The 27,592-nt window shown below is 65.6% G+C and overlaps 1 protein-coding gene across 1 annotated transcript; it reads right to left on the reverse strand.

Moving 5' to 3' along the window:
* Window positions 1-230: 230 nt before the first annotated feature.
* NAV1 (neuron navigator 1) lies at window positions 231-27,592 on the reverse strand. The gene is given in 32 exon segments (XM_050911314.1): window positions 231-2,531; window positions 3,154-3,248; window positions 3,251-3,358; window positions 3,605-3,715; window positions 4,242-4,438; window positions 4,712-4,783; window positions 4,986-5,140; window positions 5,248-5,426; window positions 5,429-5,482; window positions 5,581-5,740; window positions 5,906-6,001; window positions 6,129-6,226; window positions 6,443-6,514; window positions 6,517-6,588; window positions 6,591-6,615; window positions 6,756-6,941; window positions 7,009-7,076; window positions 7,079-7,217; window positions 9,072-9,193; window positions 9,854-9,965; window positions 10,129-10,212; window positions 10,418-10,495; window positions 10,780-10,832; window positions 11,406-11,576; window positions 12,268-12,419; window positions 12,598-12,639; window positions 12,844-12,959; window positions 12,962-13,295; window positions 13,410-14,103; window positions 14,536-14,833; window positions 15,046-15,184; window positions 27,369-27,592. Coding segments are annotated over 32 exon segments (4,566 nt in total). The 5' UTR covers window positions 27,557-27,592; the 3' UTR covers window positions 231-2,435.

Genomic DNA, 27,592 nt, shown 5'->3' on the forward strand with positions numbered 1-27,592 from the left:
CACAGCATTGCCTGGGCACGGGGCAGCCCCCAAAGGTGCGTCGTGCCCTTTCCTGCCCCGGGCACTGGAGCCCTGAGGAGGGCAAGAGGGGCTGGAGGGGAGAGCCGGGTCCTCACTGCTGGCCTCGAGCAGCTGCTGAGCCGGTGTTCGTACAATCAGAAGAAGTCAACACAGCACAGTTCACGAAGTACAAAAAAAAAAAAAAAAAAAAAAAAAAGGAAAGAGGCGCAGGGCCAGGCCCACCAACTCACGCAGGGCGTTCGACTACAGATCTATTTACAGCGAGTCCTTAGCCGACGGCGGCAACACAAGAGAAGGCGAACAGAAAGCCCTAGCGTCCAAGCCAGCGTGAGGAGGGACATCCCTGTGCAAAGGGGCCGGGCTGGCCGGCCCCGGGTGGCAGTGGGGAGACGGCGGGGAGGCTGTCGGACAGACGAAGTGAGCACCATGGGGCGCACGCGCCACGGCCAGGATGCGCCGGGCGGCAAGGCAAGATGCATCGGCCGAGAGAGCACCAAGGGCAGAGGTGGCGGCTGCCTCCGAGCAGCACCGGTGGCAAGGCCGGGCCTTGAGGGAGCTGTTTTGGAGGGTTGTGAGGCGTCCCTGAAGGCCACACCAGCTGTGGCACGGGGCGGGGGGGGGCTGAGGCTGCCCGGTCCCCAGCCTGGCAGGGCTCGGGGACAGGATGGGCTCGGCAGACCCAGCCCTGGGGTAACCTCTCCCCAAAAGGCTCTCCAGGGCCCCAGCTGAGTGCGGGAGCCGAGCTGGACGGCAGCGGAGGGGAGGGGGGCCGCAGAGCCCAGCTGGGCTCAGGGAGGGAGGTGCTGGCCCAGCAGAGCACCCTGCGGCCATGCTTAGGGACAGGCAAGCAAGGGGTGCTGAAGGCAACAGCCCCAGCCTGGCCATGCTCGTGCCCGTGCCAGCACCCCCGTCCCATCCCAGCCAAGCTGGCTTTGGGGACAGTCATAGGACAATGCAGCCAGAGCAGGCTGTGATCGCGACAGCCCAAGGCCCATGTGCCCCCTTCCCACACGGCCGGGCATTAAGGCACCGCGGCAGCACCGGGGCTGATCCCCTCCGTGCCAGGAGCCTCGCCTGTGACATTGCATGGTAGGGCCAAGAGGACACATGGCAGCCCTAGCTGTCCCCAGAGCACCAACACGGGCACAGCGAGACCCTGCCCGGCCACAGGGCGCAGGAAGGCACAAGGGCCTTGGGGAGCCAGTGGCATGGGGACTACCCCCAGGCACGGCTCACCAGCCCGCACCCCCAGGCCTGACAGCACTGAGGGGACACGAGGCAGGTTGTGCCCCCCAGCACTGAGGGGATGGGGCAGGCGTCCAGCTGCCCAGGGATGGGGCAGCAGCACCCTCCCCGTGCCCAGGCCTCGGCCAGTGCCGGGTACCTCGGGGACGGGATGCCCCATGGCATCCTGACCTGGTGGGAGACCCCGGCCCCAGGGCCAGACTCTGCCTTGTGCTTTCGGGGAGGGGGGAGCTGCCAGGCAAGGGGCTGCTCTGGGAGCATCCCTGCCACCGGCTGCCAAGTCCCATCTCAGCCAAGCTGTGAGGCCCCAGGAAGTGGGTTCAGGGACTGGAGATCGTCCAGTGAGCACCAGTTTCGTGACAGAGGTGGTTTGAGTGGTGGAACCAACAGCTGCAAAAGAAACCAAAGGGAAAGGGAGCTGCTTACAGGGAAGCGGTGGGCACCGGGCCACGGGCTCCAGGCCAGGAGGGCGAAGAACCAGAACAAAAAAGGGACCAAAGTGAAGTCTGGACTCGGCCAAAGGAAAATGGGAGGGGGGGGGAACAAAATAAAATAACCAAAGCAGGGTTTATTGGGCTGTCCTGGTCGCAGTGGCTGCCATGCAGGTGAAACAAGGAATGTACAGACAGCGGCGAGAGCCGCGCTCATCCTCGGCCGGCGCAAGGCAAGCACTTCCCGCAGCAGCAGCAGCTCCCTCGTCGCCAGCCCTCGGCTACGCCCGGCTGGGTGGAGAGGGAGCTGGAGGCCCTCACGCCCGCGCTCTCGTCCTGCGGCCAGCGCTCCTCCTGCGCCCTCCAAGCTTTGGCCCAGGTGGCTCCCGCGGGGTCCCTGCCCCACGCAGGGGCCTTCCTGCGGCTCCCGGGAGCGGGGGCTCAGCCACATCGGTCGCCCTGGCCCCAAAAGCCCGAGCGTTTGCAATAGAGACAGAAAAAACCAAGAAGAGAAACCAGGATTCTCCTACCCCCAGGGCCAGGAGGGGAGACGGCACCTTGCGCTCTCCCACGGACGAGCCGAGCTTCCCCACGCTCCACCGGGACGCCCGGAGCCCCGGTTCCTCTCCGCTCGCTCGCCAGCCCCGCACTCCGGGATACCACAGGAAAAGGAGAGCAGCCCGGCAGGAGCAGTGGCTGGCAGCGGCTCCCCTCCGCCTGGGCCGGCATGTCCGGGCCTCACAGAGTTGACTGCAGGTCGGGATCCACCATGGTCTCACGGTCTGGAGACTCGATGTAGTTGGCGGCTTCCTGGAGCTTCAGCAGCATGGCCATCTGCAGGGAGAGGAGCGTGGCACCAAGCCCGAGGGGGATGAGAGGTCTGCGGATGCCCTGGGGAAGCCAAGGCCACCAGGCCCTCCTTGCCCTCCCATACAAATCAGCCACCCCAAGAAGCTCCTTAGAGGATAAAGCAAAGCCCAGAGATGCTGCAAAATCCCTCCCTGTCACCAGGATCTGGCCTTGGGCACAGCTGGGATGCTCAAGGCTGAGAATGCCAAAGCAGTGCGGGGGGACAGGCCCCGGCGCATCAGCCGGCATCATCTGTGGCAGCCTGCGGTCTGCTAGCAGCCTCTCCGTGTGACACACCGGGACACGTACATGCAAGCCCCAGTCTGTGTGTGCCTGCGTGTGGCTCTGTGTGTGGACATGATGCCTCATGGAGCACCACACCGTGGCCGTTCACTGGCACATCACAATGTGCCTCGGCATGCAGCCTGCCTGCCGGTGCCACCATCCCGCACCCACTGCTCCTCCCATGAGTGCAAAATGTTTCTGCATTCCCAGATCAGACTTTTTACACTGAACAAAACTGGGAAAGTCAAGCTCCACCTTGCTCTCCCCTCTCCACCAGTACCGCCCGGCCCACCTCCCAGTGCCCAGCGCAGCAGGGGCGTACCAGAGGGTCTGAGTCCAGGGAGCTGGGCGTTGTGTCTTTGACGGTGCGCTCCTCGGGAGGGGAAACGGTGCTGTGGGGCCCGATGGTGGGTGGGGCAGGTGGTACAGCTTGGACTGGTCCTGCTGCGCTGATGGCCAGGGCAGGGTGTCCCGCACCCACTCCACGGGGTCCTCCCATGCTGCCTTCTGCCCGTGGACCTGCAGCCAGGGAGCAAGCAGCAGCCGCCTCTTCAGCACGTGCCAGAGCTGGTGACGTGGCACCCCGAGCCCCCCCAGGACAGTGCTATGTCCCACTGCAGCCAGCAGGGCAGAGCAGGGACTGAAGAGATGCCGCCTGTGCCCAAAATCCCAGCGCCCCCCCTCTCCCCACCCTGTTAGACTGCTGCATCAGCATGTCCCCAGGCACCACTGGCTTGCGTCCCCACGTGCCAGGCAGCTCTGGGTACCTTGCCCATCTTTTGCCCCCTCCTGCAGGTAAGGGATGATGGAGTTGTTCCACAGGTCAATGAACCAGGTCCGGAAATCCTCAATTCCAATGGGGCAGGACAGGAAGAAGCAGGGACCTGCGGGGGGAAGGCAGAGAGTGAAAATGGGAGCTGGGTCCCTGTTCCAGTCACTGGCCCCATGGCAGCACAGCACCAAGGTGGGCAAGCCTGGCTGTGCAGGGTGCCCTGGGCTCAACCACCTCCTGGGAGCAACGCCCGGGCAGCGTCTGCCTGACACACATGGGCAGCAAGCAAGTTCCCAGGCAAGGAATGGGGCTGGTATGTTCAATCTAGCCCCCAAAAGCATGGTGAGGCAAAGGGAGACCTGCCTGCGAAAACACGGCTCTGCCATGCCCAAGGAAGGGTGCCAGTAAGACAGGCAGCCTTGGCTGACACTGGTGACAGCTCCCACAGGGCATGGGAACAAATGTCACCCAAGGAAGAGCAACACCTGTGTGCATTGCCCACCGGCTTTTGGTTGTGTAGGACTGAGGGACACGGGGCAGCATGTCAGCTCCCCAAGCTCCTTTGGGAGGGTTTTGCCCCAGCGCCCGGGGCTCCCAGCAGTGTGAGGTAGAGGAGGAGGTGTGCAGCAAGGCCGTACCAATGAGGAAGTCGGAGGTGCTGTGTTTCTCCAGGAAGGTGTGCAAGTGGTACCAGAGCTTGGGCACCCAGTCCAGCACACGGAGCAGCTCCTCCTTGTTGGCGTTGATGTCCGTGTCTGACTCCAGCAGCTTCCGCCGCAGGTAGCGCACCAGGAAGCCGTTGGCTGGCTCCACGTTGTTCGAGAAGGTCAGCATCCTGGGGGAAAGACTCAGGTGTTCAGGGCTGGGTCTCCACACAAGCTGCCCCGCTCCCCAGCACCCTCGGGGGACCCCCTAGCACCCCCACACTGCACGTGCCCAAGGTTGGGGCATCAGGTCCTTCTGGGATGGCAGGGACAGGCCTGGGGCTCAGTCCTCATCAGGGTCCCCAATCACAGGATGTGTCCCCAGGACTGCCCAGGGGCAGGAGTGATGGCCTCTGCCCTCCCCAACCCCACGGGGATGGTCCCCAGGGATGTATGATTCCCACCTGAAGCTGAGATGGAGGCCATGGTTTGGGGTCATCTTCACAGGCTGGTTGGTGGTCCCAATGATGTAGGGGCTGAGCAAGTGACAGAGAGACAGGATCCATGAGAAAAAGCACCCTGCATCACCCCCACCCGTGGCAGAGCTGATCTGAGCACAGCAGACATGCGCAGCCGTGCAGCCTCATCTCCACGAGCCCAGGGATCTTGCCGAGAGCAGCGGGGAACATTCGTGTGCCCGGGAGACTGCGCCAGAGGAGGGTGCAGCGGGGCTCTCACCATTTGTGGTACTTGCAGGTGAGTGCGCCGTTGACGAGCTCGCTGATGGAGCCCGCCTCACTGAGGTCATCCAGGAGGATCACGAGCGGCACGTCCGCCGTGCCCGTCTCCCGGTCGATCTGGTTGGCCAAGTTGGAGAGGTACAGCTGCAGGTCCTGCAACAAACGGGCTGGGTGTCACACGTGGGGCCGTGGCATGGCTGCCAACGGGGACCGCAGCACCAACACCAACAGGGACACTTCTGGCTGCTGCGTGCCCTCACCTTGCAGGACTGCTGGTGCATGTTGAAGGTGCTGACGATGCCCTCGGTGACGTCCCGACCTGAGCGCTCCACCAGGTACTCAGCCAGGCGGTTGGTCAGGTAGGTCTTGCCGGTGCCACTGGGTCCCGAGAGGATGAGCCGCCGGTGCTTCAGCAGGAGGCTGATGTAATGCTGCATCATGGCTTGGGGATGAGCGTCTCGAACACTAGGCTGTCCACGCACTTCTCCTTCAAGCCTGCAGGCAGGGGAGGGCTGAGGGTCCCACCCAAACCCCACGAGACCATGAGACAGAGGGAAGACGGGACAGTGACGGAGCCTCTCCGCCACACTGACCTTTGAGTGTCACGACAATGCTGGTCAGGCCCCGGCGGCACAGCGGCAGCTCTGGCGGCTCCGTGTCCAGGACCCGCTTGATGTGGCTGATGCTGTAGCCGTAGACGGACTCAGTGCTGAGCCCCAGCGTGGAAGCAGGATCCATCTTGGTGATGTAATCCTACGTGGACAAGGACAGGGCTGTCAGTGCCCCTGAGGGCTGGAGGGAGCAAGCGGTGCTCAGCAGCTCCAGGAGACCCTGGTAAGGACCTGGGCCGGGGAGCATCAAGCATGGTGGAGCAGTGTAAAAGGTTTGCTCTCAAAAGAGGGGTCCTCATGCTCCTACCTTGAAGACCTGGCAGACAGCCTCATCCAGCATCTTCCAGTCCACCTTCCCGCTCACCTTGGTCCAGCCCAGGAAAAACTCCTGCTGCTTGAGGTCCTAGGAGCCAAGGCAGAGGTGTGCAGAGTTGGAGCACTGCATCCAGCCCCGGAGAGGCATTTCTCTGCCCCTTGTCCAGGGCCATGGCACTGGGACAGGTCAGGGTCCCCATACAGCCCACACTTACCCCCTTGATGATGTGCTGGGGCGGCATGCGCACCACAATCCGCAGCGTCAGCTCGTCCTTCTGGGTGCCAGCGCTGACAGCGTCCATGGGGGACAAGTCTAGGGATGGAGCAGCAAGGCTGTGCCGGCAGGGAGAGCCGAGCCACCGGGCCTGACCATGCCCAGCCTGAGCCAAATTCTGCTGCAGATCATGGCACCAGTGGCAAGACAGGTCCTCATGCACGGCTGCCTCCGGGTGAGCAGCAGCACGTTCCCACCGCGCACACATCTCTGTCCCAGCCCTTCCCTGTCTGCCAACAGCTCTGTCACCCCTACCTGTGTCCCCCAGGCTGGGGCTGAAGGCATGGCCAAGGGTGAGACCAAGGGAGCGCCGCGGTGAAGAGAGGCCGACGTGCTCGTGACGTGGCCGGGAACGGAGCCTGGCACTGCGGAGGGCCCTGGAGCCACTTTGAGCCGGTCGTCTCGGCCTTCAGGAGATCCACCTCCAGCTAGGGGGAAACCAGTTACGGCACAGGGTGAGGAGCTGGATGTCGGCAGCACCCTGGGGCTGCAGCACGGCTGTGGGGGTGCAGGGACTGTGGCCACCCAGCTGCTCAGAGCCAGCCAGGCTTCTGGCAGTGGTCCTCACCTGCATGTTGTGCATGGTCTCCCGCAGCTGCTCCAGCTGGTGGGCCGAGTTGAGGGCCTCCAGGCGGATGTCCGTCAGCTTCATCTCCTTCTCCCACAGCTCTGACCGCAGCTCCGACACCTCCTTCTTCTCTGGCTCGCCCTCGCCATGGGCCTGGAAGAGCCTGGGCCAAGGGAAAGACGAAGTCTTGCACATGTCCAGGGCAGGAGCCTGCAGCCCCCGCGACCAGCCCTCCCCACCCCATGCTGCCCACCCTGGCCTCTTACTCAGCCGTGTCAATGCCCACAGAGGAGGACGTGGAGGATTTGATGGAGGGTGAGGCGTCTCTGTAGAGCCATGCTGCAGCTTGGGGGAGGAGGGGGCTGAATGAGTCCCGTTGGCGATCTCCTCAATGTCTGAGTAGGACGAGGCTGATTTGGGTCCCTTCTTGATGCTGAAGGCCTTGTTGAAGGAGCTGCGTAGCTATGGGAGACGGAAATGCTGTTGTTAGGGACAGCCTGACAGTGCAGCCTTGCAAGCAGAGACCTGGCCCGGTCCTGCCCCAGGCCGCCATCTGCCCGGGACCCACAGACAGTCTGAGCTGGGAGCAGTAACACCATATCCATCACTGAGGCAGCACTGTGCCCTACCACTGCCCTGGGGAAGGCATCGGCCTGACCCCGCTCTGCTGGCACAGTTGACGGATGCGGGTGCCACGGCCCTTTGCGCAACACTCCAGCCCCAGCCTGGACAGCACCAAACAGCCCCACAGAGTGGGACCCATGTCCTGGTCAGGCTCCCCCAGCCCCGCTCCCCGCCAGCACCCACATCAGGGTGTTCAGGCACTGCACCAGCACCCTGGTCCACCAGGAAGGGCCGACTCCATCCTCACATTCACCCCACCACAGCCATCCGGCAAGCGGCATTTAGGGGGACATCCCCCCACCTCCAGCCACTGCCAAGACGGGGTCTCGGTGCAAGGGAACAAAGCCCCACGCCCCACTCTGCCTGTGGGGTCCTCCTGGAAGCGCAGAGGGCCAGCCAGCCCTCCACGAGGTGTCACCGGGGGTCCGCCGGGCATGCAGCATGCACACAGCACACACGAGCATGGGCGGGTGAGCGGCGTGCCGAGCCAGGGAGGCAGATGGACACTGCACAGAGCCAAACCGGGCCTGGGTCCCGCTTATGCACCACCAGCCTGCAGGAGAGCAGCAGGACGGCAGCCCGGGCTCACACCGTGTCCCCTGGAGGGCCAGGGCCTGGTCAAAGGGGAGGTGGGAGGAAGAGGGGATGGAGAACAGGCAGGATCCAGCCCAACTCCCACAGGCACCAGGCAGGCCGGTCTGGTGTGTCCCCAAAAGCAAAAGCGTTGCATTTCAGCACAAAAAACCAGGTGGGTGTCAGCTCTGCTGAGGCAGGAGAGCAGGGCAGCACTGGGACCCACGTGGGTCCCGACAGGGACAGAGCCACTTGGGGCCACATCAGGCCAGCCCTGGCAATGCAGAGATGGGCAGCACCACACCCCGGTGCCACAGGCAGGGCTGCAGTGAGGTCTCCTTCCCAAAAGATCTGGCTACAGGGAGTCAGGAGAGTGCCTGCCTTCCCGGGCAAGAAGGGGACTGTCCCCATCCACGGGACAGGTCCCCATCCGAGCCCCTCCTGCTGCCTCAGGGCCGCCCGGGGCAGTTCAGCCCCTCTGTGTGGGTGCATATTTTGGCCTTAACATCAAAGGAAGCAGCCAAGGTGTGTGCAGCCCGGCTGGGGCCCCAGGATGGCCCGTGCTGGGGGTTAGTGCCAGTGGGATGGATGGAATGGGTAGTGTTATGAGCACCGTCCCACAAAATGGAGCGAGGGCCCTGGCCGGGCACAGCATGGGGTGGAGAGGACAGCGTAGGACTTACCTCGTACACCTGGAAAAAAAGGGTTGAGGTCAGCATAGGGGGAGAGAAACAAAACAAAGCAAGACTTAATCACGCGTCCAGCTCGGAGCTGCTTGGTGCAGGGAAGGGGCTGCCTGGCCGAGGTGTCCAGCCCCCTGCACTGCCAGAGCCTGCGTGGGCAAAAGTGAGACATGTGGGAAAAAACAAGGGAGCAGGCGTGCAGGACCAGGGCTGGAAAACTCCCAGAGGGGCTGGAGAAGTCCCGGCCAACACATCAAGACACAAATCCATGGTGGCTACACGCTCCTCACCAGTGCTGTCCCCAGGGGACAGAGGGGACCAACACCGCGGTGCCAAGGTAGACCGAGAGCAGCTGGCTCACGGGGCTGAGCCCGGCCAGACCCCGCCAGAGGCTCCCCAAGCCCCGCTCCTCCTGCCAGCACCCCGTCCAACCCACCCAGCTCTTCTTCTTCTTCTTCTTGGCATCAGCGTCCTTGCTGCTGCCGATGCTGGAATGGCTGGTGATGCTGTTGAGGCTAGAGATGCTGTCAGAGGAGTTCTGCCGCTTGATGCGCAGCTCTGGGGCCAGCGAGAGAAGTGGGAGAGATCAAGAAAGGAGGTATCAGCAAACTGCATCTGCCCCAACGCCAGAGCCACCCACACTCTCCTCCCTGCACCCCTTCCCTTCTCCCACCCAAACACCTTCTGAGCTCTCGGAGCCACCTCATAAGATGACGTGGGGCTCAGACACCACACGGGCGCTGCCATTTGGGACAGTGACCTCAAACCCCAGGGAGATGCCCAGAGCACACATGGTTCTGCTCCTGTCCCAGGCCACCTCCCTGCCAGCGCCTTGGACTCACATTGGGGTTTCAGGGCTAGAAACAGCACTCATGGGAACAAAGCCAAGATCAGCAGCCAAAACTGGGCTGTCAGCAAAGGGCCCGGTGAGAGGTGTCCCAGCGAGGATGACCATCCTGTTCCCCCCACACACCAGCGCTGAGACCTCCTGCAGTGACAGCTCTGGCTGTCCGACCCTGGCTTCAGATGCTCAGTGGTCCCAGGTGGGGAAGAGCTGCTGCCCGGGGGATCCTGCCTCCCGCGTGAACACCTCACACGAGTGAGGTGTGCCCTGGGGCCCTGTGCCAGCCCCGGGCAGGAGCAGCCCAGCTGGGTTTGGGCAAGTAGCTCAGGAAGGGCTGCATCCCTGTGGTGGGGAGCTGCAGCACCATGCCTTACCTTTGGGGGTGACATCAGTGCCGTTCAGGGCACCCTGGATCACGGCTTGGGCCTCCGAGTTCTTCTTCTTCAGGAAGTCGATGGTCTCTCGCAGGTCCAGCAGCTCCGTGTCCTGGGGGAGCAGAGCCGGGAGCCATAGAGTGCGTGCCGAGAGCACCCCTGGGGTGGGCAGTGCCGCAGCAGGTTCACCCGAGCCCAGCATCCCCCAGCCCCACGAGCACCCTCCTGCACCACCGTGCCCCCCAGCGCCCACTCAGCACCCCAACAGCACCCACCTTCTCCTCAGCAGTCTCGGCCAAGTGCCGCAGGCGGGACGTCATGCTCACGAGGCTCTGCTCAAAAGCTGCTACCAGGTTGGCCTGGGAGAAGTGGAGAAATGGGTGAGCGCTCATGCCTGGGCAAGCACCCATGGCTGGGTGAGCACCCACTGCTAGGTGTGGGATGCAAGAGGCTGGAAAGGGGAAATCAAGGCTCTCGTGGGCGCAGGCCAGCACCAGCCCCGCGCACCGCAGGGACACAGAGCGGCATGTCCTGCAGCGGGCAGCAACTCCCGCGGGGACTCACATTAGCAGACAGCTGGGACGTCAGGGTGGCCACCTTCTCCTGCGAGGACTCCAGCTCGCGGCGCAGCTTGCGGATTTGCTGTGGGGAAGAGAGCGGAGGGAGTGAGGGGCCAGGCGCTCACCCTCACTGCAGTGGCAGGGGCGGGCAATGAGCAGAGGGTGCGGGCTCACCTCGGACTGCATCTTCTCCTCAGCCTGGCGGCACGAGAGCAGAGAGAGAGACAGACAGACAGAGGTAGGCAGTCAGGAGGGCAGCGAGGCACGGACAGGCTCGGCACGAGGCAGAGCATGCACAGAGCCCCCCCTGTTCCCACCAGCCCCCCAGCCATGCACAAAGCGGTGCAGCACAGAGGCGGCTCTTACGGAGGAGTAGGTGGAGGACGCGCTCGAGGCCAGGGACAGCACCGATCCATGAACTGCAACAGAATAAAACCCGGCGCGTCAGGGTGCCCCTGGCCAGCGGCATCCCCAGGGGCTGCAGGTGCAGGGTGTAGCAGGGTGCAGGGACGGAGCTCCCAGTGGAGAGGGGCTCTGCGGGGGCCAGGGGAGGCAGAGGGTGGGACGGCAGCTGCTCAGCACTGCCCGTTTCTCAGCGCGTGGCTGGTGACCTCCCTGGGCATTTGGCGTGCAGCAGGGTGAGGGAAGCAGCCTCCACCTGCACCCTCCTCTCTGGCTGAGCCCAGGGGCTCTGCCACCCTCCCTGGCTGCTCGGGTCCCTGCCTCCCCGGTGCCACAACACCCTGGGGCCAACCCAGGGACACCAGGCACCCATGGGGTCAGGGCAGGCTGTGGCCCAGGCAGATGCCAGCACAGAGGGGTCCACCAGGCCCCTCGGGGCTGCTGTCCCCTGCTCTGACACTGAGAACGGGATGCACCAATCCATCCGACAGCGCTGCAGCAGCGCCAGGAGAAAGGGACAAGTGTGCGGGGAGCCCCGCCACCCCCCTGGGAGCCCCCTCCACCTGAGCAGGAGCGCAGCACACTCTCACCATCATCCACAGGGTCCCGGAAGGAGCCCGAGGCGGATCATGCCTTGGCTTGTCGGCCAGGGAGAGGGTGCTGCCCATTCTGGGATGTGCTGTACAGCTCGAAGGTGGAGTCGTGGGTGGGGATGCTGTTGGAGCGGGTGATCCGCGGGGTTGCGGTGGCAGTGGGGCTCACTGCAAGGAGAATGCGGGGGAGAGGCAGGGTCAGAGTCACACCAGGGACCTGGGATCGGGATGGGGAAGCGGGGCTGGGAGCGATCCACCAAGAGCTGGGATGCAGAGAGGAAGCAGGCTTGTGGTCCCAAAGCAGGGAGGGGCTGGGGGAAAGCTAAAATGCAGATTTATGCTGGGAAGACCTGGACACCAGCACCAAGGTAACCACAGGGCTGAGAAAACAAATTCATCGCCCTGGGGCAAAGCGGGCACCACCATGCCAGAGCCCATCACCTGTGGGTGCAGGAGAGGACCACCTCATCACCCGCTGCCCCCCACCAGCAGCCCCAACCCATCTGCCTGGACCCCCCAAACCGTCCAGGAACATGGAGGTCCTGCAAGAGCAGGGCAGGGCTCACCCCTTGCCCTGCCAGGCACCCCCAGAGTAGCAGGGAGCTGCGGGGAGAGCCCCGAGGGTGGATGAGATGCTCTGAAGCGCAGGTGATGGACATCCCTGGCCCTTGGGCACAACCCAGCACCTCGGTGGGCCGAAAGCACCAGGTGCTGGGTGTTAGGGCTGCTGGGGGTGTCGAGGACAAAAGCAGCACCCAGGGCAGCATCAGCAAGTCACACAGGGAGCACGGGGTGATGGGGAGCATGAGGGACAGGGCTTGCTGCAAGCGGAAGGGGGCTGGCAGCGGAGGGCACTGACCGATGCTGGTGAGCGGACCCTTCCCGACCAGCGCCATGGGGAGGGCAGGGGGCGAGGGCAGCTCCTGCTGGTCATCCGACTCGGGGAGCCCGCTGCTGACGGCATGCGAATGGCGCCGCTCCTTGGCCTCCTCCTGGGAGTGGAGCTGGTACCTGGGGAGCGGAGCAGAGACAGGCATGGTGAGGTGGACCAGCACCGTCCTGGCTCCTGCCCGCTGTGCTGTGGCCCAGCCTCCCCGGCATGGAAGGCACCGCCAGCCCCCCCGCAGAAAGCTCCACATGCCCACCCTCCCTCCCCAGCGCCATCCAAAAGTGATTCAGGCTCTTTTACCTCAACCCTTTCTTGGGCAGTGTGTTCCTGTCGCGGTTGGCACTGGAAGGGAAGGAAAGATCAGTGACATCCCTGCACAGATGAGGGAAGGTGCCATGGCGGCTGAGCTGCGGGGACGGGGAGCTTTTCCCCAGAAATGTAGCAGGAAGAGCCTCTGAAGCAGGCAAAGGTCATGGCAGGACAGCAGGGAGGGATCTGAGCCCACGGAGGTGCCCCGGCAGCCCCATGCCCTCCCTCCAGCCATACCTATCCAGATGTGAGAGCCGGGGGCTCCCACTCCAGCCCAGCTCCCCTGCCTCTTCCTCCTCCTCCTCCGTGCTGGCGGGGGGTGCGGCAGCAGGGGCAGGGGTGGGGGTGCTGCCCCCGAAAAGGCACTGGGCAGGCTCATGGGCATCTGCAGGGACTCCATGCTGCGGTGCAGGCCTGAGAGCTTGGGGTACATCCTGCCCTCCTTGGGGACGCTGAAGCCGCCCATGAGCTCCAGGCCCTGGGAGAAGCTGGCCGAGTTGATGTTGAGGATGGGGGCAGGACTGGGGCTGAAGCAGGGCGCGAGGTGCCCGCCGGCTGGGTGCAGGTCCTGGAGCTTGGCAGTGTGGGGGGGGTGCAGCTCGCTGGAGGAGGGCAAGTCCAGGCTGTTGGAGTTGACCTTGTCCAAGTTGGCCAGCGAGGGAGGCTTCACGTAGGTCTTGGCAGCCGCTCTGGAGAGAGGAAAATGGGTAAGGAAGCAGGTGAGACTTGGGTGCTGGGCATGGCTGGGCGCTGGGCACAGCCGTGCCGGGCACCTGCTGCCCCTGGAGGCGGAAGGATCGTACCTGAGAGGTGTGGGGGGCAGCTCAGCCACCTTGGCCGCCGGCGGGAGGTTGGCCTGGGCTTTTGGAGTGCTCTCGGGCGAGCTGACGCTCTTCAGCGTCCCACACTCAGAGTCAAGCGCCACTGCCTTGGCCTTGGCCTTCTCCTTCTCACGGTCCGTCTGGTTCACGGGGGCTGGTGCGCCACGGCCGGCACCGATCTTGGACGGCTCCTTGAGCCGCGACACCGAGATGCTGCCCTGCTTGGTGCTCAGCAGGCTGGGATCGATGCTGCTGCTGACCGGCCGGTTTGCGCCGCGGCCGCCGGTCACACTCATGGAGCTGGACTTGGCTGGCCGGGGCAGGCTGCGGTACTGGATGTTGGAACGAGCCCCTGGGGCCAGGAAGCCGGGCTCGGCTGCGTTGGAGACGTCCAGGCTTGTTTTCCTCCCGCTGACAGGCTTGACGGGGATGCCGGAGCTCTTCTGGATCTTGCCGAGCGTGGCGGAGCCCCCAGCCTGCATGACGGTGGCCGTGCCAGTGGCAGGAGCTGGTTTCTTATAGCCAAAGGAGCTGGAGGCCGAAGGGCGCGTGAGACCCGAGGGTGGCTTCTTGGCATCAGCAATGCGGTCACGGCCAGCATCGGAAGACGAGCGCTGCAGGCCTGTGCTCTTCACAGACAGCTTGCTCTTGTCGGTGGCTTTGGTCTCAGGCTTGCCTGGTGGGCAGGGAAGGACGGGTTAGTGTCCCGGGAGGCTCTGGGAACATTTGGCTGCAAACTAGCCCAGACAGGACAGTGGCATTGGAGATGCAGGGATGCGACGGAGAAGAAGGGATGTGCCACCATCCCGGGAGTCGGGGCAGAGCCACGGCCAGGCCCCCGGTGCACCCAGCTAGCCTCCTGGCGTGTGGCCATGACGCCATGGCGCAGGCACAGCCCTGGGCAAGCAGGGCTTAGCGCAGGGCCAGACCCACAACCTGCCTGCAGGGATGCACAGCCCTGCTACCCTCCCCAGCCCACGTCCAGCTGCCAGGTCCGAGCGCAGCCACAGGGCGTCCTGCGGCCGACCTGCTCGGGGAAGGCCCACAAAGATGCCATCCAACCTTCTCCCCATCAGAGGAGCTGGACCCTGCCTGCATTGGGTCTCACCTGCCACTTTGAGGGTGCTCTGGGCCGTGTGGGTGATGGGGGAGGTCACGGCCACCGGAGGGGTCTTGCCCTTCTTGAGGGATCCCGGGGTGCCCAGGCTGACAGGCTTCTTCAGCTCACCGCCCTTGGGCCCCTCCTCGCCACCCTCCGAGGGCTCCCGCCGCCACTTGGAGGAGCCGTGCTCCATCTTGAGGCTGCTGCTGTCGTAGTCCAGCTTCTTGGGTGCCTTGTCCTCGCCCTCACAATACCAGCTCAGCCCGCTCTCCGCCAGCGAGCGCTTCTCCGAGTCCGTGCGCAGCTGTGGGCAGAGCACAGTCAGGGGTGCTCCTGGCACCCACCCCAAACCCATCCCCAAGGAGCACCAGCCAGCTGGGAGAGGGATGCACTGGACACCCTGTGCCGTGCCTCAGCTTCCCCATGCCGGTGCCCTCCATCCCCTCTTTCCTGTAGAGGCGGCGCCACCAAGCCAGGACCGGTGCCAGGAAGGGTCCGGGTGCCGCAGGCACCTACCGCTATGGCCGAGTTCCTGCGCGAGGCGGTGGGGGTGGAGGGCAGGGAGTTGAGCGAGGAGCTGGCGTTGAACTCCTCCGAGCTGAGGTTGTCAGAGGCATCGCTGAGGCCACTGCTGATGGAGCTGCTCTCATCCCAGCTGCAAGGGCAGAAACAGCGTCAGACCCCCCTGCCCAGCCCCAGCCCTGCCCAGCGACTCCTGCCACCCGTGGGATTTCCCCGCTCTGGGGGCTGCCAGGGCGCAAACCTCAGCTCCTGGTAGCACCCGCTGCAGAGCCGTGGCAGGGAGCTGGCACTCAGCGGCCGCGGCTGGCTCCAGCCCAGCCTGGCACTGGCTTGGTGCCCCGCCGGCACACAAGCCCCCGTGACCCTGCATCGCCCTGTTAAGGCCCCTGTGGGGGTTTTTTGGGGATGGAGGGCACCTGCGCAGCGCAGGGAGGCCAGCACCCACACAGCAGGGCTGGCAGCACCACAGTTGGCACCAAGCCCCCTGCGACCTGCCCCAGCTGAGAGGGTCAGGAGATTGCCGGAAAAGGGCAGGGACTGGCTGGAGTAAACAAACCAGCTGCCCCGCAGCATCCACCCTTCCTCGGGTGGTCCCCACCCACCACCTTGCTGCACCCTGCTCTCCGCTCTCCAGCACCCACAGTGGGCACAGGCAGCAGGTACGGGCACCACTGCTATGCCAGGGCAGCTGCTCCATGCCGGGGGCTCAGCGGACCATGCACAAGCCCATCTACACGGCCATCAGTCAGCGCCGCGGCGGGGCAGCAGCTGCCTGCGCACCCTACGGGCCCGGCCGGCTCCGCAACACGGGGCTGTGCCCACGGCGATCCGGCACAGACGGTCACAGAGCATTTTCCAGCAGGATGAGCACGGCCCCTTTCAGGTCAGCAGCTGAGTAGGTCAGCAAGGCCCCGCAGCCTCCGAGGGGGCTGCGAGAGGCTGGGAGTGACGAGCAGCGTCATAGGAGAGGGGAGCAGAGCTGGGGGGCTGTGGCCAGCCCTGGTCCCTGCCGGAGATGCCTGCTCCCCAGCAGTGGGGCCACAGAGGTGCAGGAGGAGCCCAGCAAGCGCCAGAGCCCCAGCAGCTGGTGAAGCCTTTTAGCATCACCCAAGTGACACTGTGACCCTGGCTGAGCTGGGGACAAGACAGTGTGGCCTGGCAGAGAATAGGGCGCCTGCTGGGCACCTCCACCAACTGGGGTGCCAGGGCACAAGCAACAGCCACCACCATCCCCTCCGGGATGCCCAAACCCCCGGACGGAGCAACGCAGGCAGCTCCAGCACCCTCCAAACAGCTCTGTGTACCCTGTTCTTCCCAGACATCAGGGACTGGCCAGAGCCAGGATGGACACAACCCCCTGCATCCTGGCAGCTTTCTGCGACAGAGCCCGCAGGCACTGCTGCCCAGGAAGGGATTTAATTATGACCACGTGCCCAGGATGTGCTCCTGGGCCGCCCAACTCCAAGCACTTCCCACCACCAGCCCCTGTGCTGGGGGTGACTTCTCACCGGGACAGAAATCCCCACCCCAGAGCACGAAGCATAGCTCCTCTCCCAGGCTGGCATCACCCTTGCAGCAGGCAGCGCTGGGAGCGAGGCAGGGCTTCGGTGAGCTGCATCCTGCGGGCACGTGGCTGTGGCCAAACGCGGTGCTGGGTCTCTTCAGCTTGGCTTTCATGGCCCAGCAGGGCAAACCCCAACTGCTCTCCCAGCCTCACATGGGAAGCCCCTGCTGCCCTGGCCCCAGGCCCAGCTCCCCTGGTGCCCCAGTGAACCCTGCTGAAACAGGCACCGGGTCAGGGGCTGAACTGGGGCAGGAGGTGACCCCAGATCCTCTTTACCAACCCCATGCCAAGGAAGGGCAACAGAAGGTCACAGGTGACATCCCAAAAGCACTCAAGCCATGGGGTCAGGCCTGGTAGCCAGCTGCCCGCTGTGGGGTGTCCCTGGCTCTCTTACGGGGCACACAGCTGGCACAGAGGGGTCCCCAAAACTGGCATGTGGATGCTGTAGCTGGCACAGCAAGGAAAGCCTCAACTCAGGCTGCACTGCAGCACTGACGGCCCCTCGCCAAACACAAACTCTCGGAGCACGGCCGAGCCCTGGCAACCCCGGTCCCTGCTGGCCGAGGCCACCCGAGTGCCCCCCGCAGACCCCAAACGCGGGGCAGCCATGCTGCAGCATCATGCTGGGGGCAAAACTCAATTCCTGCTTTGTGCTCCAGCCCCTCCATCTTACACACAGCAATTCCCCACCTCCCTTCAGCCGGCACCGCACCAAACCCACCCTGAATGCAGCCATGTGCCGGGACACCCGCAAGCCCTGCACCCCTCTGCCCACGACGGCTCCCAGGGAAGGGATGCTCAAGGACAGCGGCGGCAGCAAGGCGGGGGCTGCGGCAGCGTGACCGTCCTGCCGCGCTCCCCGGCACCGGCCGGGCGCGGGGGAACCCACCACCGGCCAGAAAGGTCCCGACACGGCCCCCGCGATGCACATCCCGACCCCGACCCGAGGAGGTGGCTGCACCCCGGAGGAGCAGGAGATAGACCTGACCCGCGGCCGCGGTGCGAGGAGGCTGCGTGGGGATGCTCCGCTCCCCTCCCGGCCCAGCCGCACCCGTGACCGCACCGCAGCTCCACCGCCGGCGGTCAGCTCCGCCAGCCGGGGGTACCGGAGCCCCGGGAACCCCGCGGGGGCTCGGCCCGGCCGCGCTGCAGGTGCGAGGCGGGGGCCGGGGCGCGGGGAGGGGGGGGAGGGGAGGGGAGGGGTCTCGTCCCGCTCCCGGGCCCGGGGGAGCCGCCCCGATGCTGCGGTGCCAGGCGCGGCCGCGCCGCCCGGATCGCCCCTTCCCCCCGCGGCGCGGCCGAGACAAAGCACCACCCGCGGTGCGGCCCCGGGGCGCGGGGCTTTGTCTGCCGGGGCCGGGCTCCGGCCGCCCGCCCGCCCGCAGCGCTCCCGCCCCGCCCCGCCCGGCGCCGGTACCGGTGCGGTGCCCACGCCCGTACCCGCGCGGTACCTGCTGGCCAGGCGCGGGGCGCGGCGCGGCCTCCCTGCCCGCAGCATGGTGCTGCCCGCGGCAGCGCGGCCCCGCCGGGGGCGGGCGGGAGGGGCGGCGGGACCGCCCCGCGCTGCCCGCGCCTTAAAGCGGCAGCGGCCCCGGCCCGGCTTCCCCCCCCCCCCCCCCCGACCCCCGCCGGGATGGGCCCGGGGTCCCGGCTCCCAGCCCCGCCGGTCCCAGTGCCCCCCCCCCGCCCCAGCCCCCAGCCCCGCGGCCATGTCCCCACATCCAGCTCCAGTGCCCCTCAGTGCAGCCCATGACCCCCCACCCCTGTTCCTGGTGCCCCCCAGCCTCAGCCCAGCATCCCCCCCCCAGTCTCAGCCCGGGTCCCCCAGCTGCCCCCAGAGCCCCCAAGCCCACACTCCTGTCCCCACAGGCAGCACCAGTGCTCCCCAGTCCAGCCCACAACGTGGCACCAGTGCCCCCCAGGCCATCCCTCAGCCTGGCCCCGACGCCCCCCAAGCTCCCCAACCCCTCTCCCCGAAGGCATCACCTCCCGCTGTGGGTCCCGCGGGGGGGCTCTGCCCCTGCCCAGCCCCGCAGGGCGCCGGAACGGCTGCTCCCAGCAGCCCCAGCTCCTGCGAGGGCACCCGCGCCTGCACCGCTCTGTGCTTCAGCGACCAAAAAGCCTATTTCTGTCCTTTTTTCCCCTCTCTCTCGCATCAGAGCAGGAGCTGCGCCCCAGGGCAGGGTCCTCGCCAGGACGGTGACACCGGGGACACCTTCGTCAGCCCGGCCGCGGCAGGCAGAGAGGGTTAACTGCAGCCTTGGCAAAACAGGCCCGGTCCCTGCGGGCTGGGAAATAAGTAATTCCTTCCTCACGCCTTCCTCGGCGAAGCAACGGCAACGCCTCTTGGCTCCCTCCTCGCCGCGCAGCCCCATCACTCCGGCTGCACGGTGCTTGCCCCGGCGAGGCGAGGTGCTGCGGCACAGCACGGCAGGGAGGGCCAGGGATGCACGACTTTGGTGCCCGACCATCCCCATCCCCACCGATCAGACCCTGCCCGCACCCACCATCCCCGCAGCGGCTCTCAGCCCCTGGCTGGAGCTCACGGCCGGGAGGCCGGCGGTGACACCGCCCCGGCGCGGTGTGGTACCTCCCGCAGGCAGCCAGCCCTGCTGTGGGGTGATGGCCCCACGTCGGTGTGCGCCAATGGGTGCGGCGGCACATCCCGTCCAGCATCGCATCCCCGCGGTCCCTCCGGCCTGGCACGACGCCGGACGCCGTCCCCTCCCGCCCCTCCTCCTGGCAGGCTGCCTCAGCCCCACCACGGCCAGCTCGGGCAGCGCTCGGAGGAGCAGCTCTGGCCTTCACTGGGTCCAAATCCAGACTCAGGGTGCCCAGGGTGGCGGGGGGAGCCAGCCTGGCACAGCCCAGCATGACAGCCACCACGAAAGCCAGGTTCGACCCCACTGGAGCCGTGAGTCTGGTGCAAGACGGTGGAGAATCGCCGTTAGTCACAGCAGCCCCGCCACGGTGGCACACACACACGCACGCAATGCCCCACCGGCACTGCACCCCTTCACAGAGGAACACCCCCAGCCCATTTCTCAGCAGCGGCTGCTTTTGGAGCCGGAGTGTTCGAAGTATCCCTGCTTCACCTGTCTTGCACCAGCACAGACACCCGCCCATGTGCCAGACGGACCTGCTGGCACCAGCCGGGGCTCCCGGCTCTTGCGTCCCTGCCAGGCTGGTGCTGCCGAATCCCCACCGCCTGCCTGAAGACCACCCTGGACTGAAGCGAGCCCCTCTTGGTCTGCCCTCGCCCTTCTGCTCTGCTGTGGTTGCTGCAGGGGAGGAAGTATGGGGTCTTGCACCAGGGGGTCTCCACACCCCACATCAGTGGGTCACTGGCACTGAGAGGGCTCTGTGGAGGTGCCACCGGCGTCCCCCATCACAGCCTCGTGCTGCTCTGGCAGGACCAGTGAGGAAAATGTGGGCACAGCCACGGCTCTTCCCTCCCTCCCCTTCTCCTCCACTTAATGGGGCAGAAAAACCAATTAGCTTCACAAATCACGATTATGGGGGGGGGAACACGACTCCCCGCAGGCACAGGAGTGGGCAGGGGTGGCTCTGCTTCCCCCTCACATCCGCCTCAGGGCATCACGACACCCATAACCCCCCCCCAGACTCCCTTAGGATCCCCACACCCCCTGCACACCTCCTATGCCCCTTTAACAGCCCCAAGCCCCTCCAATACTCCTTGAGAACCCTGCAGACTCACTTAGGACCCCCAGATTCCTCGAAGTTCTCCCCAGACCCCCCTAAACCCCTGTGTACCCTCCAGGACCCCCCCAAACCCCCAGGTACTCCCCCCAGATAGCACCAGCCCCTGCCGTGGGCCAGGCTACCCTTACCCCGGCTGCTTCCCGCTTGCATTTTGGGTACCAGGATCTGGCACCCTTCACCAAAGCCACGCTCAGAGGAACAGGGGGCTGCAGAGACCTTGCAGATGGGGAAACTGAGGCAGGGAAGGGGATCTGACTCGCTGAAGCTCACCCAGCAGAAGAGGATCAGCACCACATCCCAGCAGTTGGTCTAGTTCCTGTCCTCCAGGCAGCACTGCCTCTGTCCCCAGCTCCCCAGGTCTCCGAGGGGTGTGGGGGACCCCCCCCATGGGTCCTTGGGACATGCGTGGCCCCTGCAAGGGGGGACTCGTGGCCAGGCTGCACCTCCACTCCAGCTCTGCGCTGCCAACCGCAGTAATAGCAGGGTCCGATTTCCCCGAGGCAGCGAGGCCAATGCCGTGAGGGTGTCAGCCAGCGCTCGCCCGCCCGCGGCAATGAGATCAGCCGCGGACCCCAACCACACGCCTGGCCGCCATGCCAGCGGGGCTGCTGAGCTCAGCCGGCCCCGCTGCGGGGGGGGCGCACAACACGGGGTCACCCCTCTGACCCTCCCCGAGTGGCGGAAACCCTGGAGGAAGCGTGTCCTCCTGCGGGGGATCTCCAGCTGTTTTGGGAAGGGTGACACACGAAGCCTCACTCGGGGCCACCGTGGCGGCAACGGCAGGCTGCAGCAGCCGCATACGGTGGTCGGAGAGTCCCAGGGCAACACCGGGGTGGGGGAACGGTGTGACTCAGCCCGCTTGCGAAATTCCTACTTTTCCCGTTGTCCGGACGAGCCGGTGGCCTCGGACACCTCCGCCCGCAGCAGCTGGGCCAGTTCGCAGGCGGCAGGGTGGCACGTGGCAAGCAGCAAAGCCAGGTCTTAAGCTCCCCAGGCGGCAAGCAGGCGGGCAGCCAGGTTTGGGGGGCAGATCCCCGCCAAGCAGCTTTCCCCAGGGCACGTGGGTGTGCGAGGTCCAGCCCTGGGCTCGGCTCTGCTCCGTGCCCGCACCCAGCCCTACCAACGAGCCGTGGAGGCCAGCAGCTTCCCAAGCCAGCTTGCCCTGCACCCCCTGAGCCCCGCAACCGTGGGATCCCCTTCCCAAAACACACCCCGTGTGGCCGCTGCCACAGCAGCCTGGCCCGGGCAGCTCCAGGGGTCGGGGCTCAGTGCTAAGTGCCTTGAACCAAACCCCAAAATAAGGAGCCAGCTGGAACGCAGCACAGAAGGGCGCTTCGATGGTGGCGGTGCCCAGTGGGGTTTTGGGGCCCCTTTCTGGGACCGTCCACCATCCCCAGCTGGAGGGAGGAACCCCGCTGAGCCCCGGCACGCGGCACAGCGCAGCAAATATTTATCCAACACCACTTCCCTGGCCGCTCCCCCGCCACCCCCCAGCCGGCTGGGCTGAGGCCCCGCACACACGCCGGGCCACGTGCGGGGCCACAGCTGTGCCCCGTGGGACATCCCCGCCGAGAAATGACTTCACGGGCTCGCCGGGACGGCGGCGAGGGGTCAGGCCGGACCAGCCAAAGCTGAGCGAGGGGCGTTCGAGGGAAGGGAGCAGAGCGCCAGCGCCAATCCTGCTCCGAGCAGGAGAGGAGGGCGGCCGCTCCCCTGCCGCTCTCGAGGAGCCGAGCCAAACATCTGCTCCCGCCTCCGGGCTGCACCGAGCTCAAGTAGCTGCAAGGAAGCCGGAGCCAGGCCGGCCGGAGCACGGCGGGTGCCAGCTCGAGAGCATCCCTCCCGGAGGGATGCTGCTGGCAGCCCCCAGCCCCGCTGGAGGGGACCACGGGAGGGGACCACGGGCTCTGCAGCTCCCGGCTGCCAGCAGTACCATCGTGGTGGCAAGGGACGGTGCCCAGGGTGTACTCTGAGCTGGACCACGAGCCGTGCAGCGCCCTGCGGTCCCGATGCCAAAGGCTGCTGCCCGTGAACACAGTCAGGGCAGTACCTGGCTCATGGGGGTGCAGATGCTGCCACCACTGTGGTGGGACGCAATGCTACCTCCCTTTCTACCCCCAATAAAAAACAAGGCCCAAAGGACACCCCCAAATCACAGCGGTCCCAGGGTCACACAAGGACTTCCCCAGGGCATTGAAAGCCCCAGGGGACGTGCACAGCCTCGGGGATCAGCTCCGGAGCGATGCCTGCACGCCCAAGGCCCTGCAGCGCACACAGATCATCAGTGCTCCCGCAGCCACCGCAGCAAGAAGGCGCTGCCTCAGCAGCCGGCCCTGCTCACTCCCTCTCTGCTCTCCTGGCCCTGTGCTTGGGGATGGCAGGATCGGTCCCGGCAGCACCCGTGCTCTGCCAGAGGGGCAGGATGAGTCCAGCTTGGGTGTCTCCATGGGATTCTGCCACCTCGGGGTATTTGAGCAGCTGCAAGGATGGAGCCAGCTTGGCCCAATTTGTCCCTGGAGACCTCACCTGGGGAGCTGCCCATCCCACAAGCACCATCTCGGGGCGCACAGCTGAGCTGAGGTTTCGTGTCCCCATAGGTCACCTTGCATACCAGAGCCAGGGAGAGGTGCTTCTCCTCCCCTGCACCCCGCAAACCCCACCGAGAGCGGCTCTGCCCTGACACGACCCGGGTACATCCTGCCCCGACCCGCTCGCAGCCAGCAGAGTGGACTAAGGGAAACTGAGACACGGCCAAGGCCACACAGCAGGTCCCTTCAACCCCCACCCGCTACCCCGCAGCATGAGGTGCACCACGAGGAGGTGCTCGGACCCTGCTATGCCCTTAGCACTGGGCGCAGTGGCCTGACAGACCCCTCCGGGGACATCCAGAGCACCCCAGCACCCTCGCGGCAGCATCACTGTTTGTGGGGAAGCAGCTGGGGAAGGAGCCAGCGCATGAAGGGTCTGACAAAAGGAGGGTGGTGGGAAGGACGACATCACGCAGGGCACTCTCCAAGCCCAGGAGACGTGGCGGAGCGGGGCAAAGCAGGGATGAGCCGACACTCTTGTCATGCCCTCAGCCCGGGATCCTGTCCTGCGTGGGAGGGGGGAAGCCCCATGGCCCCAGGCAGGCAGGGCTGGGGGGTGGGAGCCAGCACACCCCACCAGCTCCCGACCGCAGCAAAGCCTCGCAGCACCCCGCTCGCTCCTCACCGTGTCCCAGATGGTCCCAGGGAACAGCCAGGGGTGATGCACGCTCACCCGCTCCTGCGCCAGCACCCAGGACCCGCCAGAGCTGCTCACATCAGGTCTCCGAGCACACACAGCACGGGGGGGAGATGCACCAACATGCAGCTGCACTGCGCTGCCGGGGGAACAGCAGCTTGACGTGGAAGAGGTGGCACCGCTTGGACATGTAGGACGTGGCCGGGACGAAACCAGGCAAAACCCGGCTTGAACATCCCCGCTCGGGTGCTCTCCGCCTCCTCCGCTGCTGCCTGATTCACGCGCAGGTCTGCACACGAAGGCGCCCACGCTGCTGCGTCACGGCCCCAGCGCTGCACAGTGGCCGTACAGCCACAGAGGTTCCTCGGCAGTGGGTGACCACGTGTTGGCGGACCTCCCAGTGGGGTGACCTTGGTGGGGTGACCTCCAGGGTCCAGGAAACATCCCCAGCCTGGCCGGGGTGGGAAAGCATCACCAGCGGCACTGCACCCCTCCAGGGACTGGCATCAGGGGCAGGGAACAGCAAGCGGCACTCTGAGCGGTGGCGGGTGGAAACCTGAGTCGACAGCGGCCAAGGAAGGGAGCGAAGATTTTTCAGTGCCAGGGAAACAGCCCAGGGGTTGGTGCTGTCCCTGCCTGCGTCCTGCCTAGGCCCCAAGGACAGGCAGGACAGGCCAGGAGAGCAGCACCATCCCAGTGAACGCTGCCTTGTTAAGCAGAGCTCATTGCCTGCACCAGGCCCTTCAGACACCACAGTGCCAGCAGCAGCGTCGGTGCATCTCGGCGGGGCTGCTCCCAGCCCAGGCTATGCCAGGTCCTCACCTGCCGAGGATTGCCCTGCTGCAGAGCACGAGGAGGATACGGTGACACCGGGAACAAAAGAAGGGCCTTGCTGCCAAACAGGGAGGGCAAAGCCAGGGCATCCCATCCCCCAAAACCGGCAGCAGGTTGCTGGTGGAGGGGAGCCGCAAGTGCCGGCCCGATGGATGCAGGCAGGCGGGCACGGCCAGGCAAGGAGCCAGGATGCTGGCACATTCGGCTGATACAGAAACGCTTCTGGGGGCTGGGGTGTCCCCAGCTGATCCCTGCTCTCACCACCAGACCTGATCATCCCACCCCCTCTCTGAGCTGGGCCCTGGGACCCCCACTGCTTTCTCGGCTGGGCTCACCCCAACCACCACCCTGCCAAATTCACCCCGATACCCCCACGGACAGTCTCCACGCCCCAGCTGTGCCTCACCTACCTTGGCCCTCTCTCCTTCCAGGCTGCTTCCCCTGCAAGCCACGGGGATGCTGGGTCCCATCCCACGGCTCCGCATGTCTCTGAGGGGACGTGCCACTGCGCCCTCTGAGCTGGCTCTGACCTACTGCCCTACAAGCCTGGGTCTGCGCCGGCGCGGTGCAGCGAGGCGCTGGCCCGGCGGCCCAGGCTCGGGGGCTGATGGCCCCATCTGCAGCACTCGGCTCCTGCCCGGTGCATTAGCGGCACGGGGAGATGGGGCCTGGGGCGGTATTTGCTTTCTAGGTCAGAGCCAGCCAAGGAGGCTGGATGAGGGGCTGCGCTGGATGAGTGCTCCTGGCCGGCAAAGCACCCCAGCCAGCTCTGGGGAGGAGGGGATGCCCCTGCTCCCCTGCCCTGGCTCTGCACTCAGCACCCAGGCTCCTGGACAGGGCACTCCAGCGTCCCCCAGCACCCAGCCAGGGACGTCCCCTGGGGACAGAGGCCCTGCCATGCTGCCCACTCTGGGGGACACCCTCACTCCCCGAGTCCTGCTGTGGGGCCATGGGGGATGGAGCTGTGACTAGGTCGCTGTACAGCCCCATGTGCCAGCAACATCCCAGTGACGTGGCTGATCCCCAGGACATGTCCCTGTGGATAAGAGGGTCCTGTGCTGCCCCGGCTGCCCTCCTGCACCCATCCCTGGGGAGAGGTACCCAGCACAGAGCACCCAGCACAGAGCACCCAACCCCTCTCTGCACCCACCGGCAAGGCACTAGGGATTTCCCTCGGGGCACATCCAGGACATCACACTGGGGACCCTGTGCAGGAACAGGGACCGTGGCACCCAGCCGTGGTGGTGTCAGCCCAGCTCACCATGGCGCTGAAAGCCTCACCCGCACCGGGGGACCGGGGTGCTGTCAGGGCCTCACAGGAGGCTCAGCTGCCCAGGGCTCCATCCCCAAAGCTTGGCCCTTCCCAGAAGGAGAAGCGGACCCTGCCCGGGGCAGTGCGCAGGGCTGAGCCCAGGGAGCGTCCCGCCGGGGCTGACCCTGCCAGCACTCTGCCTGCTCAGTGGCTGATGGAGATGAAGTGATGCTCTGGCTCACCCCTCCCGGCACTGCCTCTGCAGCCAAGGGCACCCCAAGGTTATCCGCCTGCATGAGCAGCTCCGAGATGAGACAAGGAGGGAGACAGGGAACAGTGGAGCCCTTCATCCCCACAGCCAGACCCACTGTGGCCCCAGCCATCCAGGGCAGCCCAAAGTCACCCCATTGCCCATCACACCCCACAGTCCAGTGGCCGGTGGCAGAAGGTGGTGACATGCCACGTCTGGCTGCCAAGCGATGGGTTATGGTCCCCAGGAGGGGTGCACGCTGAGCCAGCACAAGGCACCTCTGTTCACAAGCACAGGGTAGCCCCCCAGGGTCACCCCGCATGCCTGTGGGGAGGACGGGTCTGATGCCCGCAGTGCCACGGACGCTCTCGCCCCCGAGCTGGAGCATCACTGGGGCAGAGGCCAGCACAGGCATCCCTCAGTGTGTGTCCCCTCCAACTGTAACATGTGCCTCTGGGCCATGTCTGGGGGGCACTGGCCCCCAGGATGGATGTGAAGCCATGGACTGTGCTCTATCCTGCAATGAGCTGACGTGACTACAGCCACCCCAGGAGGGCTGGAGCAGCACTGTCAGGAGGCCAAATACCTCCTCCTGTTCTGGGACAACTCAAATGCCGGAGTTATTTATTTTCTCCTGTGCTGAAACAGGAAACCTCCAACATGCTGAAACCCTGGACCGCTGCCAGAGCCAGGGGCACCTCAACAGCACAGTGGGAGCTGGACGCATCTGGAAAGAAAATGCAAGCCCTAGGCGTGCTGGGTTGTGCCCACCTGGCAGGAGATGCCCCTGGCCCTGAGGGTGGAGGGACGGAGGCCGACGGGGGTCCCAGAAGGAGGGGACCCTGCTCAGCAGCGCATCCTGCTCCACCACGGTGCCACCCATTGGGAATGACACCTCGGTGCCTGGTTCTCGCTGGAGTGCTGAGACCTGACCCAGTCTGTCCCACCACGGGCCACCAGCACTCCCGGCTGGACACAGGATGTCCCCACAGTGCCAGGGTCAGAGGCAGCAGCTCAGACCCACTGATGTAAACTGGGAGAGCGCTTCTGAAAGCAGCAGTATTTACCCCAGCAAGGCTCTGGCTCAGGGCTCCTGCAGCCACACACCACACGCTTTTCTCAGCCCCCTGCTCTGGGAACACCCAGATCAAGCCAGGCACTTCCCGCACGCTGGGAGAGCAGCACGACCCAGCTCAGGGGCTCACCTGCCCCGAGAAGCCCTGGCTGGCCCAGCACCACTAGCACTGCAAGGGCTACACTGCCTCGCTGGTGGGAAAGCATCTCCTGGGATGCAGGGACACGATCCACCCAGCCAGACTGGCCGTGATTTATGTGCTCCTCCATCCGTCCCTGCTGTGCCTGGTGCCCCTCCACTGCAGGCCAAACAGGAGGTGGCAAAATGTTAAACCACAACACGAAACCTCCAGGAGAGCCCTGGTCTGGGCACGAGGCCCGGCGCGGGGACTTACCCCGTGGTGATGTCGTCATCCTCTGTCAGCGTTTTCCCCATCAGATCGCTGTCGCTCATGTAGCCCGACTTCAGCTCCACATCGTCGGTGTCCAGTGCCTCGACCAGCTCCAGGCGGGAGATGTGGCTCAGCTTGCTGGGGCTGCGCATGGGCATGGTGTGCGAGTAGTGTGCCCGCTCGCCGTGCATGTACCAGCTGGGGGTGCCCTCGGAGCGGCAGGTCCC

This window comes from Gymnogyps californianus, chromosome 27 (assembly GCF_018139145.2).
Source record: "Gymnogyps californianus isolate 813 chromosome 27, ASM1813914v2, whole genome shotgun sequence".
In the NCBI taxonomy this organism is placed as follows: Eukaryota; Metazoa; Chordata; class Aves; order Accipitriformes; family Cathartidae; genus Gymnogyps; species Gymnogyps californianus.